This window comes from Cervus canadensis, chromosome 24 (assembly GCF_019320065.1).
Source record: "Cervus canadensis isolate Bull #8, Minnesota chromosome 24, ASM1932006v1, whole genome shotgun sequence".
In the NCBI taxonomy this organism is placed as follows: domain Eukaryota; kingdom Metazoa; phylum Chordata; class Mammalia; order Artiodactyla; family Cervidae; genus Cervus; species Cervus canadensis.
Window position 1 is genome coordinate 19,727,792 of NC_057409.1, and position 19,009 is coordinate 19,746,800.

Consider the following 19,009-nt stretch of genomic DNA (forward strand, 5'->3'; position numbering starts at 1 on the left):
GCTTCCAAAACGCACTGTTTGTCAGAATGTATGTCACCTCTAGTCTTATACTATCCATAAGAATTGAGACAGAATGCTATTACTTGAAAGCAATGAATTGAAGGTCCTGAAAATGCCAACAGTAACAAAACTGGTCGTTGAGCCAGCTGTCTTTGGAGCTTGAAGACCAAAGAAGGAACGGTCCTATTTCTCAGATAAGGTGGTGTGAGTTTAAAAAAGGAAGGAGAGTAAACAGGAGCATGTGATCAAGGATTCTCAGGCTTCTCAAGTCTGGCCTGTTCTCCAGAGGTAAAGGTAACCAGGGAGAAAGGTCTGGTGCCAGGCCCTTCTCTTGGGTGGGGAGGAAGCTGTTTCCTGCAAGGAGAGAGTTGTTAAGGGCAAGGAGTCAGTTTTCATTGAAAAAGACCCTGATGCTGGGAAAGATTGAGGGCAGGAGGAGAAGGGGACGACAGAGGATGTGATGATTGGATGGCATAAATGACTCAATGGACATGAGTTTGAGCAAACTCCGGGAGATAGTGAAGGACAGGGAAGCCTGGCATGCTGCAATTCATGGGGTCACAAAGAGTTGGACATGACTTAGTGACTGAACAACAAAAATTATCTTTCAGGTGCAAATACAGAAGCCTACACTACAGATGATTTAAGAGAGATTGCATTTCCAAACTAGACTTTCCACATCCCAGTGTTCTTGGAAGAACTTTCAATGTGATTGTAATATCAGTGTTTGCCACTTTCAAAAAATCATGAAGTACAGGAGAAATACCTAATGCTGGAGATAGGTGAGTATCTCATTTTTTAAAAAGTTTTTAAAAAGTAGATTCTGGAAACCACATACCAAGAGAGCTTAACATGTATCCTGGCAATAAACCATGTCAAGAAACCTCATTATCCATCACAAGATAACACAGAACCACTATGACATAACTCTGATTTCATCATTAGTTTCCAGGAATTTGATGTAAATGGAGAAATCTTTTCAAATATGCTGCTGAGAAAAAGCTAGGGAAGGTGGCTATGGTGTTAAGTGAGATGTTATGATTGAGAGATCTTAATAGATTGGGAGCATGAGCCTAAAGGAACAAGATGATATCTAAGAAAAATAAATGTGAAAGTTCTGCACTTAAGTCACAAATACACAAATGGACAAGACAAAAAGTAATGGCGGAAACTTAGCAGCTCAGGCGGAAAAGGCACAAGGGATTTCGTTGACCATAAACTCAACGTGTGATGATAATGTGGTGACTAGGCAGCCAGACAATCCATGTGGAATTCTGTTTTTATTGTTGTTTAGTAGCTCAGTCATGTCTGACTGTTTGCAGCCCCATGGACTGTGGCCTGTCAGGCTCCTCTGCCCATGCAATCCCCCCCAGGCAAGAATACTGGAATGGGTTGCCATTTCCTTCTCCACGGGATCTTCCTGACCCAGGACCAAACCTGCATCTCCTGAATCGGATGGCAGATTCTTTACCACTGAGCCACCTGGGAAGCCCCATGTGGACTTGTAGACTGGATTATAAAACAGAATGTTCAGGATAGTGAGACTCATCTGTCTTCTAGCTACTCTGTGGGGGGTACCGAATTCATATTCCTAGAAGGTGTTCATCTCAGGGGCTGCATTCTTAAGGTATTGGCAAACTAGGATATATTCAGAATAGAGGCACATTTATGAAAAGTTAAACTGAAATTGAGGGAAAAACTTATTTATTGGGAGAGAAAATACCCAGAAGGAAATGGCAGCTATTCATAAATACTGGAAAGTAGGTTGTGGGGGAAAATAGACATTTAGGGGACGGCAAAGATGATTTTGAAATCCTATTAATAGAGAAAAATTTTGTTGTCATCTAGAGTGATTCCAAACTTCTACATGAAATTGTTCAGAGTCGAAACAAGATGAGGTCAGGGATGACAAAGAGAAGGGTCCCCAATAGACTGAACTTTCACAGGCCTCTTAGACACCAAATCTGGCAACTCTTAAGGTCCTTTGACTCTTTGAACCTTCCAGACTCTGTCATTTTTTTGGGTTCACTGCATAGGAAACTTGTGATGCTTCCAGGTACATCTGATCCTGGCAGTCAACTTAGAAGCATTCAGTTCAGTTCCGTCGCTTAGTTGTGTCTGACTCTTTGCGACCCCACGGACTGCAGCACGCCAGGCCTCCCTGTCCATCACCAACTCCCGGAGTTTACTAAAATTCATGTCCATTGAGTTGGTGATGCCATCCAACCATCTCATCCTCTGTCATCCCCTTCTCCTCCCACCTTCAATCTTTCCCAGCATCAGGGTCTTTTCAAATGAGTCAGCTCTTCGCATCAGGTGGCCAAAGTATTGGAGTTTCAGCTTCAGCATCAGTCCTGCCAGTGAATATTCAGGACTGATTTCCTTCAGGATGGATTGATTGGATCTCCTTGCTGTCTAAGGGACTCTCAAGAGTCTTCTCCAGCACTGCAGTTCAAAAGCATCAATTCTTCAGCGCTCACCTTTCTTAATGGTCCAGCTCTCACATCCATACATGACTACTGGAAAAACCATAGCTTTGACCAGACGGACCTTTGTTGGCAAAGTAATATCTCTGCTTTTTAATATGCTGTCTAGGTTGGTCAGACATCAAAATAATTTCCCACTTACCGGAGGACCCGGTGGCCCCATGTCTCCTACAGCTCCAGGCGGACCTCTTCGGCCAGGCTCTCCCATCAACCCCTTGTCTCCTTTTATGCCTTCTACAGGACTCCCTGGAGGCCCAGGAGGACCAGGCATGCCTGAATTCATAAAAAGCCTGTCAGTGTTACCACTCAGGGAGCTTTGCAGGTTCTGTTAGTGCCCTTTTGAGTGAAGAGCAAACCCTGCACCTTAACGTTACCTGCCACGAGGTGTGAGGCAGGAACTGCTTCTCCTTGATGACGGTTTGTTAGAGCAAAATCAGTGCCTAACCCAGTACCTTACACACAGTTGGGGCTCAGTCAGTACTGGTGAATGGATGCTTCTCTCTCTCTCCCAGGCTCATGAACTTGATATTTACTCATTTTTCTTTCTTTTTAAAAAAAAAATTTTTTTGATGTGGACCATTTTTTAAGTCTTTATAGAATTTGTTACAATTCTGCTTCTGTTTTATGTTTTGTTTTTGGGGGCCACAGGCATGTGGGATCTTAGTTTCCCAACAAGGGATCGAACCTGCACCCCCTGCATTGGAAGGCAAAGTCTTAACCAGTACACCACCAGGGAAGTGCCAGTATTTACTAATTTTTCAAGCAGGTCCCTCTGCTTCCACACCAACAGCCTTATGCACCCCATGTGAGGACAGGTGGGAATGGGAAAACAGAGAAGACCAGAAGGAAAAAGCAGCAAGATGGTCACATGAGTGGGTTGAAAGCTTCTGATGTCAAATGTTATTTTCATTCTTTTACCATGTTTAAAAAGTAGATTCTCTACCTGGGTTTCCTCTGGAGCCAGGTGGACCTCGATCTCCTTTCTGGCCAGGGATGGTTACACCAGGAAAGCCTGGTGCCCCTTGAGGTCCTGTCATGCCAATGGGCCCTGGAGGCCCAGCATCTCCCACTGGCCCTTTCCTGCCAGGGAGGCCGGGCAAGCCTGGTGCTCCCCTGTCTCCTTTGGCTCCTGCAAAGAAAAGTGGTAAGTTTCTGTAATGCCCCTGTATTTGATGTTATAGTTTGTGGTTATCCCCAATAACAGAGACACTTTGCTTAAAGGTATTAAGACTCAAAATATAATTTTTTTTAAAGAGTCCAACAAAAGAGATGTACGTCTATGAAGACAGGGTTCAGACTAGACTCAGTTCTGCCTCCAGCTATCTGTTGCTCCTGGTAAAGTCATTTCACTGTTTTCTTATTTTAAAAATAGAGGTAACGTCTGACTTAACACAGTTCTTTAAATATCAAATGAGAGAATATGCAGATGAAAACGCATAGTATAAGCTCTAAAGTGTTCTGTCTGTTATTATCTGGTGTATTTTAATTACAATGACTTTATTTAATCACTGATAATTCAACAGAGCATTAAAAAGCTAAACTTCAGGGCCGGCTTGTGCATTTCAAGTGTTGCCCAGCCAAACCCCAACAAAGGAACGACAAAGTTGCAATTTCTGTTCTGTCCTCTGATTACTTCTCCCCTATAAGATAAACACTAGTCTGGGAGAAATGGTGATGAGAGATTTGAATTTACCAAAGAAGACTCCCCCAGAAGGTCACAACTTAATATATTTAATCTCAGAAAACCTTCAAGAAATTGTGCTTTGACATTCATGAATGGAAAATGTTTTATGAATTGAAAATAACCTCCCCCTCCTCTCTCCCATCTTTGTGTTACTCTAGAAATATTCTAGAAATAAAATCTATAACATCATATGGAAAAACCTAAATGAACTTGGCCAATCCAAAAGTAAATGGCATGACAATAGGAAAAGATGGATGGAAGAAGGAAAAGTGAGGATGAGGCTGGTGGCACAGGTAAGGACTTGGGGAATTATATGTTGTGCAGAGAATGCTTAAAGTGATGATGAGAATAAAACTGAATATCTAACACTTTGTCTACCATGTTCTTTTTTATGACTGTAATTTATACTTTTAAACAAATTTAGATGATTTCAGCTCTCTGCAAGCTCTGAGATGCTTGAAGGGTCTGGCAACAGTCTGAGGCAAACAAAAAACGTGTATGTTCTTAATGACATTCAGTAAATTGACATGTCTGAGATCCTGAGAGAGTTATGGGAAAGCCCTGAATAAACAGTAGCTTGAGCCACACACTGGCTCCAGGGATTGGAATCAGACCAATGAAGAGAACAACGTGGCAAAAGATTAGTGTTACTACTGCAGCTCAGAATAGCAGGGAGAGGAAACTCCTTGAGAAGCTGTCAATTCCACCTCCATCTTTTTAGGAGGTGATACATTTTAACCATGCTGATAACAAGGAAGGAAATACAGAAGAAGTCTTTTTACTTTCATAGATGGAAATCTGAAAGTTGGATCACAGTGCCTAGTATGTTCATTTTGTTGTGATGGTAGTAATGGATCGTTTTTACTTGACTGCTAGGAATATAAATATCCTGTGTTACCATTGGGACTTCTTTAATTCAAAATGCTAAGTGTATCTGTCAGGGCTATTAAATCAGATTCTGTCCTTGAAAATGTATATCACCAGGTTTGGGAGGAAGAACCACTCACCTTGAGGACCAGGTTTCCCTCTTGGACCTGGAGGTGCTCCCAGCAAGCCTGAAAGAGAAAATGTTTGTATTTCAATATGTTATATATACAGTTAATTTATATCATATAATATATATTATGGAGAAAGGAAATGGCAACCTACTCCAGTATTCTTGCCTAGAGAATCCCATGGACAGAGAAGCCTGGTAAGCTACAGTCCATGGGACTGCAAAGAGTTGAGAGGGTAACAGGCAGGAAGGCTAGGGGTCTGCAAACGGAGGACATAGGCTGCAAGTGTCAGACGATTTTTTTATCTCTCTTAAGCAGCAGGAGGAAACCAACTACAAGTGTCAGATTTTTTCCCTTCTCTATACAAATTTAAAAGGAGGTTTCTCTTAAAATTCCATGTTGCCATGATGACACCTGGTTCCACCTGAACTTAACTTTTCTCAAACCATGAGCTAACCAATGCATTTTTCTTATGGAAATGTTTCTCTTAAGCTATGTTAATGAACTATGTATTTACCCTAGACTCTGTCTTTCTTCAAGTCAGTTCTGCTTAAGACTCAGAACCAATAAGGGCTCAACAAACCAGCATGTTTTACTCATACATTGTTCTCCTAATCTATGTTAATAAAACTATATATTTACTTGGAAACCTGCCTTTCTTCAAGATTCATGTCAATCGTTTTATGGCCCCAGATGACTCACCTTGTGCCAATGTTATCTCAAAATGCATATTGTGGGTGAGGAGCCTGGTGCCTATCTCTGAGTTTTGAGACATTCCCTTTCTCTAATTAGCAGCCTGCTGGTAGCTATATAACATCCTGCTAAAGACTAGCAGGGGGGTATTCTTTCTGCCCCTTCTGATGTCTATGTCAAAAGCTTTCTCTGTCTCTTTCATACTTTAATAAAACTTTATCGCACACAAGCTCTGAGCGATCAAGTCTCGTCACTGGCCCCAGATTGAATTCCTCTCCTCCAGAGGCCAAGAATCCCAGTGTCTTTCTCAGTTCAGTAACAACCTGTCAGAGTTAAACATGACTGAATGACTAACACACAATATATATTCATCTTCATATATATATGTATATATTTATATTTATATATGGCTTCCCAGGTGGCACAGTGGTAAAGAGTCTGCCTGCCAATGCAGGAGATACAAGAGATGTGAGTTTGATCCCTGGGTTGGGAAGATCCCCTGGAGTAGAAAGTGGCAACCCATTTCAGTATTCTTTACCTGAAAAACCCCATGGACAGAGGAACATGGTGGACTTACAGCCCATGGGATTGCAGAGTTGGACACGACTGAGTGACTAACACACACACATATATATTCCCTAATGTGAAATTGACCTATATATAAAATTTATTCTACTTGGTCAACTTCACTTTGGTAACAGAATTATTGCAACCCAGAACAACTTAAAGGTCATCAATTCTGTCAGGGAAGAATTCCTAGAATGGTGAAGAATTACAGTGTCACTAATCATTCTATGAAAAGTAAAACTAGTGTATCCGTGGTGAGCAAGCTGTACCTGTTTCTCCTTTTTCTCCGGCTGGACCAGGAATTCCATCAAGTCCTTGATTACCTCTCTCACCCACTGGTCCAGGATTTCCTGGCAATCCTGGAGGACCTGGAAAAAAAAGCCATTCAAAGAGAGGACTTACTTCCTATCAATGGCCTGATGTGAACCCCAGATGTGTGGAATTCTGTAAAAAGTGTTCATTTTTCAGAACTGTAGTGACATGAAGCTAAATTCACAGTGAAAGCCATGGACTGGTTAGTGCTATCATGAGGATTTTCACTTTGCGTAGGTTGGCTGATCTTTGAATTGGGAGCAAGAGCAAGCTAAGTTGCTTCAGCCATGTCTGACTTAGAAAACCTATGGACTGTAGCCCACCAAGTTCCTCTGTCCATGGGGATTCTCCAGGCAAGAATACTGGAGTGAACTGCCATGCCCACCTCCAGGGGAACTTCCAGACCCAGGGATCGAACCCATGTCTCTTATGTCTCTGGCACTGGCAGGCAGGTTCTTTACCATAAGCACCATCTGGGAAGCCCGATCTTTGATTTACACCTAACCTCACTTTTCCACACTGTTGTCTGGGAACTGGGTAACTGGAAGCTACCTTCCAAGGAGCAGTTGTGGGTCAGAGATACAGATAGGTAGAAAGAGAGTCCAACCACATAGAAAACATGCTTCCCTCACAAAAGGGAACTAGACAAAATACAAAAATGGAACCTGGAGGGCCTTTTATTCCTGGAAAGCCAGGGAAGCCTTTGATTCCTTTGGACCCCAAATCACCACCAGGACCAGACTTCCCTGTAAATGAAGAGAGAGGGAAAGGAAAAAAGAAAACCACAAGATGAATGATTCCAACAATGGCTAAACGTCAGTTGTTACAGTCAATTGTGCTCAAGCTGGTCTTCATGGGTCACTCCTGCTACCAGTCACAGTGGGTTTTGTCCTGGATGTTATTTCCCCAGAGAAGCACAGCAGAGCTGTGTACACTCATTTTCAAAGGGATGCGTACCCCAGCCGGGTGGATAGCTGAATATCTGATTTATTACTTTAATTGGGATTTAGCAGCAAATCCACTGAACCTTTCCATGTTTGGAAAAAATAGTTTAAATATTGCCTTTAGGTAAGACCTGAAGCTGTAAACCAGTGACTGAGTAGTTGTTTTTGATCAGATGAAGTGAAAACCCAAATAACAAGCAAATATTAATAAGAAAGCAACCCAATGTTCAAACTGGAAACATGTCAGAAAAAAAAAAAATGTCTCAGATCAACAGTGTTACAGGTTAAATTGTGTTGCCCCCAAATGCATCTGCCGAAGTCTTCATCACTTAGTATTTCAAAATATCACTGCATTTGGAGGTAGGTCTTTGTTTATTTATTTATTTTTTGCCTGTGCTGCCCCAGTTGTGGGATCTTAGTTCGCCGACCAGGGATTGAACTCTGGCCCCCAGTGGAGTCCTAACCACTGGACCACCAGGGAATTCCCAGGCAGGGTCTTTAAAGAAGTAATTACGTTAAAAAGAGGTCACCAAGGCAGATGGTGACCCTAATCCAACATGACTAATGTCCTTATAAGAAGAGATTGTGACTCAGATACGCAGAGGAAAGACACCTGGAGGAGGAGGCCGCCTACAAGCCAAGGAGAGAGGCCTCAGAAGAAATCAGCTCTGGGACACCTTGATCTCAGACTCTAAGCCTCCAGAACTGAGAAAATGAATTTCTGTTTAAGTCACCCAGTCTGTGTATCTGCTTTGGAAGCCCAAGGAAACTAATACAAATATCCTAAGTACATTGAGCTAACATTTCATGTCTTTAGGTTGAATTCACGTGAGGCAGCACTCCCCAGATTTTGTTTACAGGAAGTTTTAAGATTTCAGGTCACCAAACTGGCCTGAAATGAGCTCCTTGCAATTCATTTGCTGTTTCTTAGTGTCTTGATTTTAAAGATCAAAGGTGAAAGAAGGCAACTGTAGTACAAAACAGCTTTCCATTCACTATTCTAGGAAGCGAGGGTCATACACGTGTCAGGCTTCCAGCATTCAGGTTGCAAAGCCAGGCTCACCTGGGTGGCCAGGGGGTCCGGGACTCCCAGGAAGTCCCTCTGGTCCAGCAGGCCCCGAATGTCCAGGTGCGCCAGGGGGCCCTCTTTCGCCTTTCTTGCCCATGTCACCTGGCAATCCTGGATCTCCCTTAAATTCAGTCAAACACCTTTAAAATTCTCATATAAGCAGAATATGTGATCAGAATTAAGTATAAACTATGTTAGTTTGCATTTATTGATTTATCTAGCAATTCACGGTAAATGTCTGCTGTGAGCCAGCACCCTGAAAACTTGCTGGAAACAGGATGGCTACATAATTTGTGGGGTGCAGTGCAAAATGAAAATGCACCTCTCTTGTGTTTTAAAAATAAACTTTTTTAAAGCAATTCAAGACAGAAATGGCAGAGGATTAAATCAAGCATGGAGTCCTTATCAGCATGGGACCTCTGTGGCTACAGGGTCCTATGCCCAGGAAGCCAGGAATATGATTGTAATTGCATACAGATATGTGATAAATACAATCCCTGCCTTCATGGAACTTTAGAGACCACTGGGAGACAGATATTAATCACAAATGTATATGTTCAAATTGTAATATTTAAGTCAGGTGTAAGAAGCAAACAGAACAAATAGATGTGTGTTCATCAGATACTCTGCATGCAGATAAATAAATGTAAAAAACCCAAAACTTTCCATGGTTTTCTATTCATTAAATCTGTACCTTGCTTTTATGATAGGCCAGAACATATGGATTTGATAGTGACTTACAGAATCTTGATGGTAGCTGATTAAAATACTACTCTGTTACTAAGATTTGCTAGCATGATAAAGCCAGCTCATTTTGTGTACAGTGTACAGTTTTTTAAAAATTTCTTCTGTAGTTACCTATGAAAAATGTAAATCTAAATGAAACTGTTAATTAATTGAATGAATTCAGTCAAATACAATTACTCATTGAGGAAAGAATGGAAAGAATTTCTCCCTGGTTTTCTGAGGATCTAGTTAAAAATAAAGGGCAAAGGGAAATTTGTTTGTACTCCAAGTAATAAAGGGTTACTTTCTTGGGCCTTTGTGGTTTCTGAAAATTTTTCTTTCATGCTGATGTATAGCTGGAGGAAATCTTTAGGAAAGGCAGTACATTATTGGCTCAAAAGAGAATCAGGGAGAAAGTCCCCTAAGTAACAATTTTTATATTCTTTGGAATCACATACTCTTGAAAGTCTGATGAAAAATAACAGACTCCTATAAAGAAAAACAAACAAACAAACAACTCCATCTCCAAATGGTTTTCATTCAAGTTCAGGATCGATGAAATCGATCTGGATTCAATTTTTCTTTGGATCCAATAGGCTTCCCCAGGGGTCCATGGAATTACAAGCTAAAAGCCCCTGCTTGTGGGAATTTCTGTTAGCTATTCTCTCTCAGTCTTGCTCTGAATCTTAGTGTAGTTGTTATAGACAGAAAGGTTGGAAGAAGATAAACCTAAAGAAAAACTGAGCTCCACTGAAACCTTTGATTACTGCATGATACAACATACAAGGGAGGACTTTGAGAGAGCACAAGCGCTGAAAACACTGGGACAAGATAAATAAATCCTCTGTGTAATGCAATGAAAATAAAGTTCTAAAACAATTAAGAAAGATAAACATATCTTAGAATTTTTGTGTGTGTTTGCTTTTTAATAATTCTCTAAATTTATTTTATTTTATATCTTTTATTATGTTTAATAAGTGTTTTTTATTATAAAGTTGGGAAATTTATTTTGGTAAGCATGTGTGATTTGAATCCAGAGCAGAGACTGACAAACACTGCCTGGGCATCTTATACAGGCCTGTGATCACTGACTCCTGCTGGCAGCATACATAAATTGCAGGGCCAGTTATGAGAACTATCTCATGGGTTGAAACTGGAGAAAGTACACTCAGAAGTTGAAACTGTGTGATAGACATCCTCAATTGTGTGTGTGTGTGCACTTAGTCACTCAGTTGTGTCCGACTCTTTGTGACCCCAGGACCTATAGCCCACCAGTCTCCTCTGTCCATGGGGATTCTCCAGGCAAGAGAACTGGAATGGGTTTCCATGCCCTCTTCCAGGGGATCTTCCCAACCCAGGGATCGAACCCAGGTCTCCAGCATTGCAGATGGATTTCTCATAGTTTGAGCCATCAGGGAAGCCCACCAGGAAGCATGCATAAATTACAGGGCCAGTTATGAGAAATATCTCGGGGGTTGAAACTGGACAAAATAAACTCAAAAGTTGAAACTGTGTGATAGACATCCTGAGTTATAGAGAGAGGAAAACAAAACAAAACAAAAAGCCCAAACAAATGCCTGAAAATACAGTAATGTTTTCAATTTTCCTTGCCCACGATGAATCCAGATGCTTGTTGATATTTAAAAGGACTCATTCTACTACCAAAACGTAAATACTTCCATGACCTACATACCTTTGGTCCTGGTGGTCCTGGCCTTGCACCTTCTGAGTAACCTGGCTCTCCCTTATCTCCTTGGAGACCATGAATACCTGGGAGGCCTGGACTTCCAGCTAGACCCGGGAATCCCACAGCTCCCTTCATTCCTTTAGTACCTGAAATTAGGAAAGAAATCAGGTAAAATAGGTAAAGGCAGAGATCTCGAAGGATTCTACTTCTGACCTTTGCACAAACCATCTTTCTCCCATGAAGTTGGTTTCTCAGAAGCTCTAATGTGTCAGGTAGCCTCAATGGATGATTTTCTGCACAGTGTAAATATTTATTTCATTCTCATGTTCTTGCTGCATACAGTACCTTTGTCTAAAAGCATATCTAGTTGTTGTACACCAACTTTCTACCAAGTGGAAAACCAAAGTGACAACACAGAAAATGTAGAATCAGGACTCATCAGGAGGTGGTAGGCTCACAATAGGACCTTACGCATTACCTGGTACTCCTATGTTTCCCATGCTTCCTGGGATGCCACGTGGTCCTGGCTCACCGGGATTCCCAATGCTGCCCGGCTCTCCTCTGGGACCTTGAGAACAAATAAATAGTCATGGGCTCTGTGTAGTTTCTGGAAACAGTAGGTGCTCAATGAACATTTTTTGCTTGCACAAATGAATGAATGCAGATCAACCAAACCAGCTGGTTTAGGTACTTGTTTAGCTGCCTTTATGCCTTCAAATAGGGAAGGGACTGGCAATTCAGAAAATGTACAATTAGAGAAAATTATATTTTGGTCAGCAGGCCTGGAGTTCAAACATCAAAATCATCCTAGGACCAAGGCCAGCAGGAAAGAAGGGGCTACTGTGACAATACAGTAATAGATTTCCAAATACAACAAGGAAATTTTATTACCATGTAATATATTTCATCAGTGATGTCATGGGGAATAGGGGACTAATTTATTTATTTGAAAAATGACTTTGCAAACTGAATAACTTGTTTAAAATAGAAAGAGGCCTCTAAAGCGTTTTCTTACTTTCTTCCAGGATATATGATATTGTAATAAATGATAGCTTGTAATATATACCAGCAATTTCAAAATAACATTTTGAATGCAAAATAGAACTTCATGTAGGTTAATATTGTTAGTTAATGCAGGCTGACCACAATTTGGTTAAATTATAAGAAGCAGATTTCTGTTGGAACACTGTTGGGGCAGAATTCATATTCTAGAAACACTCTTTTGTTATATTTAGGTCTAGGAAAACTTAATACCTGATATTTATATTAGGGAATCAGCCGTACCTGGTGGTCCTGCTGGTCCAGGAAGCCCTGGGAGTCCTTTTATACCCGGTAACCCTGGATTGCCTCTGTTTCCTTTCTCACCAGGCTTTCCTGCAAGTCCTAAAGTTAAAAACCATGTATTAAACACACAGGTTAAAATTCTATCAGATTTTTCCACATCCTGATTAAAACTTACGAGCTAAAAAAAAAAATTTATGAGCTATTATTATACACAGAATATTTGTTAAGAGCATGGGCAGATTTGGGCTTATATTTCATTTAAAAAGAGGATTAAATGAGATAACACATAAAAAACATTAGGACAGTTCCTGGCATGAGTTAGGTCATGTTCTCAAAGAACACCAGCAATTATCACAATGTTTACACTTTAAACCAACATTTTAGGAATTAGTGGCCTAAATACAGCTCTTTTCTTTTTTTAAAAAAATATTTATTTATTATAAATATTTTTAAAATATTTATTATATTTATATATAATTATAAATATATATTATATTTATAAAATTTATTATAAATTAAAAAATATTTATTTATTATATTTGTTGGGTCTGAGCTGTGGCATGTGGGATCTTCCTTGTGTCATGGGGGATCTTTCATTACAGCACACAGATTCTCTATTTGCGGTGCAAGGGCTCAGTAGTTGTAGCACACAGGCTGAGTTGCTCTGTGGCATGTGGGATCTTAGCTCCCTGACCAGGGATCAAACCCATGTACTTTGCACTGTAAGGCAGATTCCTAAGCACTGGACCGTCAGGGAAGTCCCTCTTTTTTTTTTTTTAATTAATGACAGGATCATCTAATACACTACTCTTATTTGGACTACTGCATTCTTAATCCATCTATTACAACTATAATTTATCAAGTAACTGGTTTATGGAAGACATTATTTTCTTTTAGTTATCTGATTTAACCTTCAGGCAATCTCAATGAATTCTTGAGCCTTTCCAGATTGGGTGGAGAGATGAGAAAACTGAGACCCCTTAAGAAGTCAATGGCAGGAGCCCAGATGGCGGAGGAATAGGACGGGGAGATCACTTTCTCCCCTACAAATTCATCGAAAGAACAATTGAACACTGAGCAAATTTCACAAAACAACTTCTGATCGCTAGCAGAGGACATCAGGTGCCCAGAAAAGCAACCCATTGTCTTCGAAAGGAGGTAGGACAAAATATAAAAGATAAAAAGGAGACAAAAGATCTAGGGACGGAGACCCGTCCTAGGAAGGGAGTCTTAATAGAGGAAGTTTCCAAACACCAGGAAACCCTCGCACTGGCGGGTCTGGGGGAAGTTTTCAAATCTCGGAGGGCAACCTAAGTGGGAGGAAAAATTAAATAAGGCCCACAGATTACATGCCTAAAAGCAACTCCCAGCAGAAAAGTACCCCAGACGCCCGCATCCGCCACCAGCAAGTGGGGGCAGAATGGAGAGGAGCGGGCGGAATTGCTTAGGGCAAGGACCAGGCCGAAGGCCCTGAGAGCAATCAGAGGGAGCTTTTTTAAACTGTGGGATAGCAAGAGAGAAAATTAACCGGCCCGAACACACTGCCGGCCGTTCGCAAAACAAAGGGACTGAGAAACTCCAGAGAAGAGCTAGCCGGCTGCGGCCGGCCCATCCCCGCCGGAGGTAGGAGGCAGCGGGGAGGGGAAAGGGGCAAACTCGGCCCCAGAGATGGCATCCCCTCCCACACTGCAAACAGGCCTCCAGCTTCTATCCAAAGACTTCCTGAGATTCTGGATGGTTGACATCCGCCGCCGGGAGGGTCGCGGCTAGAGGCCAGCTCCTGAGAACAAACACAAGCCGCTGGCACCCGACTGCGCACGCAGAAACTGAGGCTGGGGCCGAGGAGGGGAGAGGGTGTGCAGCACCCAGGGAGAGTGTGCCCGTCAAGCTCCTGGCTGCCTAAGCTGCTCAGGCCGGGGAAGGCACAAAACGCAGGCACAACCGAGTCCGCGCTTTTGTGGAGTACCCGAAAACTGGAACGGCGCGCAGCGCAGGGCACGCTCCCAATAGAGCAGCCGGGAGCCTGAGCAGTGTAGACAGGGAAAGCACAGACAACCGTGAGCAGGGGCAAACCCAGTGTGGCTGGAAAACGGTGAGTGCTCCCCACACACAGCGGTATCTGTCTGCAGCACCCCACCCTCCCGTTGCAGGACTGAACTAGCAACCTAAATGAGAGACCACCTCTGCCCGCCTGTGTCAGGGCGGAAATTAGACACTGAAGAGACGGCAAACAGAAACCAAATAGACAAAGGGAACCGCTTTAGAAAGGACCGGTGCAACAGATTAAAATCCCTGTAGGAAACACCAACTACACTGGAAGGAAGGGGCCTATAGATATCGAGAAGTGTAAGCTGGAACAAGGAGCTATCTGAAACTGAACCTAACCCACACTGACCGCAACAGCTCCAGAGAAATTCCTAGAGATATATATATATATTTTTTAAATTAAAAAAAATTTTTTTCTTTCCTTTTCTTTTTTATTTTTTCTCTATTATTCTCTTTCAAAATTCCCTATTACTCCCCCATTACTCTTTAACATTCATTTTCATGTATTTTTATGATTTTTTTAATTAGGGAAAAAAATTTTTTTCTTATTTTTTTTCTTGTTTTTCTTTTTCTTGTTTTTCTTATTTCCTTTTAAAGTCCTCTAATACTCCTCTATTATTCCTTAATTTTCATTTTCATTTCAATATAACCTTGCAAAAAAAAAAGAGAGAAGCCCTATTTTTAAACTGAACTTCATATATATTTATAAATTTTTTTGGTGCTTTTGTTTTTGTTTTTATATATTGTATTTTAAAGAGTCTAACCTCTATGCTAGATTTTTAATCTGTGTTTTTTAGTATGGGATATAAATTTTGGACATTTAAGAATCCAATATTCAGTTCTCATTTCTATTCAGTAGTGTGTTGATTACTCTCTCCCACTTTTGACTCTCTCTTTTCTACCTCAGAACACCTCTATTTCCTCCTTCCCCCTTCTCTTCCCAATCCAATTCTGTGAATCTTTCTGGGTGTCTGGGCTATGGAGAACACTTTGGGAACAGATAACTGCGTAGATGTGTCTCTCTCCTCTTGAGTCCCCCTTTTTCTCCTCCTGCTCATCTCTATCTCCCTCCTCCCTCTCCTCTTTTTATGTAACTCTGTGAACCTCTCTGGGTGTCCCTCACGGTGGAGAATCTTTTCACCATTAACCTAGAAGTTTTATTATCAGTGCTGTATAGTTGGAGAAGTCTTGAGACTACTGGAAGAATAAAACTGAAATCCAGAGGCAGGAGACTTAAGCCCAAAACCTGAGAACACCAGAAAACTCCTGACTACATGGAACATTAACTAATAAGAGACCGTCCAAAAGCCTCCATACCTACACTGAAACCAACCACCACCCAAGAGCCAATAAGCTCCAGAACAAGACATACCACGCAAATTCTCCAGCAACACAGGAACATAGCCCTGAACGTCAACATACAGGCTGCCCAAGGTCACACCTAACACATAGACCCATCTCAAAACTCATTACTGGGCACTCCATTGCTCTCCAAAGAGAAGAAATCAAGTTCCACGCACCAGAACACTGACGCAAGCTTCCCTAACCAGGAAACCTTGACAAGCCAATCGTCTAACCCCACCCACTGGGTAAATCTTCCACAATAAAAAGGAACCACAGACCTCCAGAATACAGAAAGCCCACTCCAGACACAGCAATCTAAACAAGATGAAAAGGCAGAGAAATACCCAACAGGTAAAGGAACATGAAAAATGCCCACCAAGTCAAACAAAAGAGGAGGAGATAGGGAATCTACCTGAAAAAGAATTTAGAATAATGATAATAAAAATGATCCAAAATCTTGAAAACAAAATGTAGTTACAGATAAATAGCCTGGAGACAAAGATTGAGAAGATGCAAGAAATGTTTAACAAGGACCTAGAAGAAATAAAAAAGTCAATTAAAAATGAATAATGCGGGGGTACTCTTTTGCCCCCTTCTGATGCCTATGTCAGAAGCTTTCTCTATCTCCTTTATACTTTAATAAAACTTTATTACACAAAAGCTCTGAGCGATCCAGCCTCGTCTCTGGCCCCGGATTGAATTCGTCTCCTCCGGAGGCCAAGAATCCCGCGTCTTATCTTATCGTTCAGCAACAACCTTTCATCATGGGGGCTCGTCCGGGATCCTTCAGGACAAGATGGGCCTGATAATCTATGTGAGCCTACTTCTGCTGACTCCAAAAATCCTGAGTCTGCCGTTTGATCCTCAAGACAATGCCTTCCTGTCCTGGGCTCACTCCTATGCTGCATTCCACAATCGGTCTAACTGCTGGGTCTGCGGAGCACTCCCCACTTCATCGGTGGAAGGCTTCCCGTGGTGGACATCTCCACTTCAAGGAAAAGACTTTCTCCAAGTCTGCGAATACCTTCGACAACAATCACATGTGATGCCTCTTCTTAAACTGATGACATCTAACAACCTTAAGATGGACTGATGTAACTATGGACATAATGTGACTTTTCATTTTGATTTTAACTTGGTTTAATGACTATTTTGCCTTACATCTGTAACTGTATAATGGGGTTTTCTAACCGTCTAAAAGCTTTTAATTTACAAATAGTTGTCCGAGCTCCTATGAGTGCCACAGCCTCCTCCAACTATTACTTGGAGCCCCTGGATCAGACATCCTCACTATGAGGATTAGGAGAATATGTTGCCTCACCAATTTAGGGACAATGCCCCTTGTCAGCTCGGAAGCAGTTATGGAATGAGAATGACGCCCCTTTTCCCTAGGCAACATAATTCTCCTAAAAGAAAAGGGGGGGAATGAGAGAGTCATTTCCTAGGCAAGTTGATAAGAAGTCTAGGGGTCCCCAAGGAGAGAGAGGTCTGGGATATTCAAGGAGGAAAAAAGGACAAACTTTTTTACTTTTTTTTCCTCTACATTCCTTAGGATTATATAACAATAATGTATCCTGCCTGAGGACAGTCTAAACCCTCTGGCTAATTCTGTTATCTTAAAACATAAATTATGGGAGTAGGTCTGGTCTTTACAAGGATGTATCCTGCCTGAGGACAATCTTTGGATTAAACCTTCTGGCCAACTCTGTTATTTTAAAATGTAAATTATGGGAGTGGGTCTGGTGAGGTCTTTACAACCTCCAGATATTCTTTGGATTCATTGGAGAGTATATAACTCCATTGCTAACACTAGCAAAGGGGGTACTCTTTTGCCCCCTTCTGATGCCTATGTCAGAAGCTTTCTCTACCTCCTTTATACTTTAATAAAACTTTATTACACACACACACACACAAAAAATGAATAATGCAATAAATGAGATCAAAAACACTCTGGAGGGAACCAAGATTAGAATAATGGAGACAGAAGATAGGATAAGTGAGGTAGAAGATAAAATGGTGGAAATAAATGAAGCAGAGAGGAAAAAAGAAAAAAGAATCAAAAGAAATGAGGACAACGTCAGGGACCTCTGGGACAATGTGAAGTGCCCCAACATTCGAATCATAGGAGTCCCAGAAGAAGAAGACAAAAAGAAAGGCCATGAGAAGATACTCGAGGAGATAATAGCTGAAAACTTCCCTAAAATGGGGAAGGAAATAGTCACCCAAGTCCAAGAAACCCAGAGAGTCCCAAACAGGATAAACCCAAGGCAAAACACCCCAAGACACATATTAATCAAATTAACAAAGATCAAACACAAAGAACAAATATTAAAAGCAGCAAGGGAGAAACAACAAGTAACACACAAAGGGATTCCCATAAGGATAACAGCTGATCTATCAATAGAAACCCTTCAGGCCAGAAGGGAATGGCAGGACGTACTGAAAGTAATGAAAGAGAATAACCTACAACCTAGATTACTGTACCCAGCAAGGATCTCATTCAGATATGAAGGAGAACTCAAAAGCTTTATAGACAAGCAAAAGCTGAGAGAATTCAGCACCACCAAACCAGCTCTTCAACAAATGCTAAAGGATCTTCTCTAGACAGGAAACCCACAAAGGTTGTATAAACGTGAACCCAAAACAACAAAGTAAATGGCAACGGGACCACACCTATCAATAATTACCTTAAATGTAAATGGGTTGAATGCCCCAACCAAAAGACAAAGGCTGGCTGAATGGATACAAAAACAAGACCCCTATATATGCTGTCTACAAAAGACCCACCTCAAAACAAGAGACACATACAGACTAAAAGTGAAGGGCTGGAAAAAAATACTTCATGCAAACGGAGACCAAAAGAAAGCAGGAGTTGCAATTCTCATATCAGATAAAATAGACTTTCAAGTAAAGGCTGTGAAATGAGACAAAGAAGGACACTACATAATGATCAAAGGATCAAGCCAAGAAGAAGATATAACAATTATAAATATATATGCACCCAACATAGGAGCACCGCAATATGTACGGCAAACGCTAACGAGTATGAAAGAGGAAATTAATAGTAACACAATAATAGTGGGAGACTTTAATACGCCACTCACAACTATGGATAGATCAACTAAACAGAAAATTAACAAGGAAACACAAACCTTAAATGACACAATGGAGC

At 41.3% G+C, this 19,009-nt stretch overlaps 1 protein-coding gene across 1 annotated transcript in view; it reads right to left on the minus strand.

Annotated features, from left to right (window-relative positions):
- The window catches only part of COL4A3 (collagen type IV alpha 3 chain), a 161,038-nt gene that overhangs the window by 10,366 nt on the left and 131,663 nt on the right, over positions 1 to 19,009 (minus strand). The window contains exons 35-45 of the mRNA XM_043444777.1: positions 12,448 to 12,546; positions 11,642 to 11,731; positions 11,170 to 11,309; positions 8,745 to 8,871; positions 7,403 to 7,483; positions 6,695 to 6,793; positions 5,178 to 5,225; positions 3,430 to 3,615; positions 2,629 to 2,759; positions 2,499 to 2,516; positions 300 to 354 (exon numbers count right to left, since the gene is read on the minus strand). Of these exons, the coding sequence (XP_043300712.1) occupies positions 300 to 354; positions 2,499 to 2,516; positions 2,629 to 2,759; positions 3,430 to 3,615; positions 5,178 to 5,225; positions 6,695 to 6,793; positions 7,403 to 7,483; positions 8,745 to 8,871; positions 11,170 to 11,309; positions 11,642 to 11,731; positions 12,448 to 12,546 (1,074 nt within the window). The remainder of the gene's footprint in view (positions 1 to 299; positions 355 to 2,498; positions 2,517 to 2,628; positions 2,760 to 3,429; positions 3,616 to 5,177; positions 5,226 to 6,694; positions 6,794 to 7,402; positions 7,484 to 8,744; positions 8,872 to 11,169; positions 11,310 to 11,641; positions 11,732 to 12,447; positions 12,547 to 19,009) is intronic.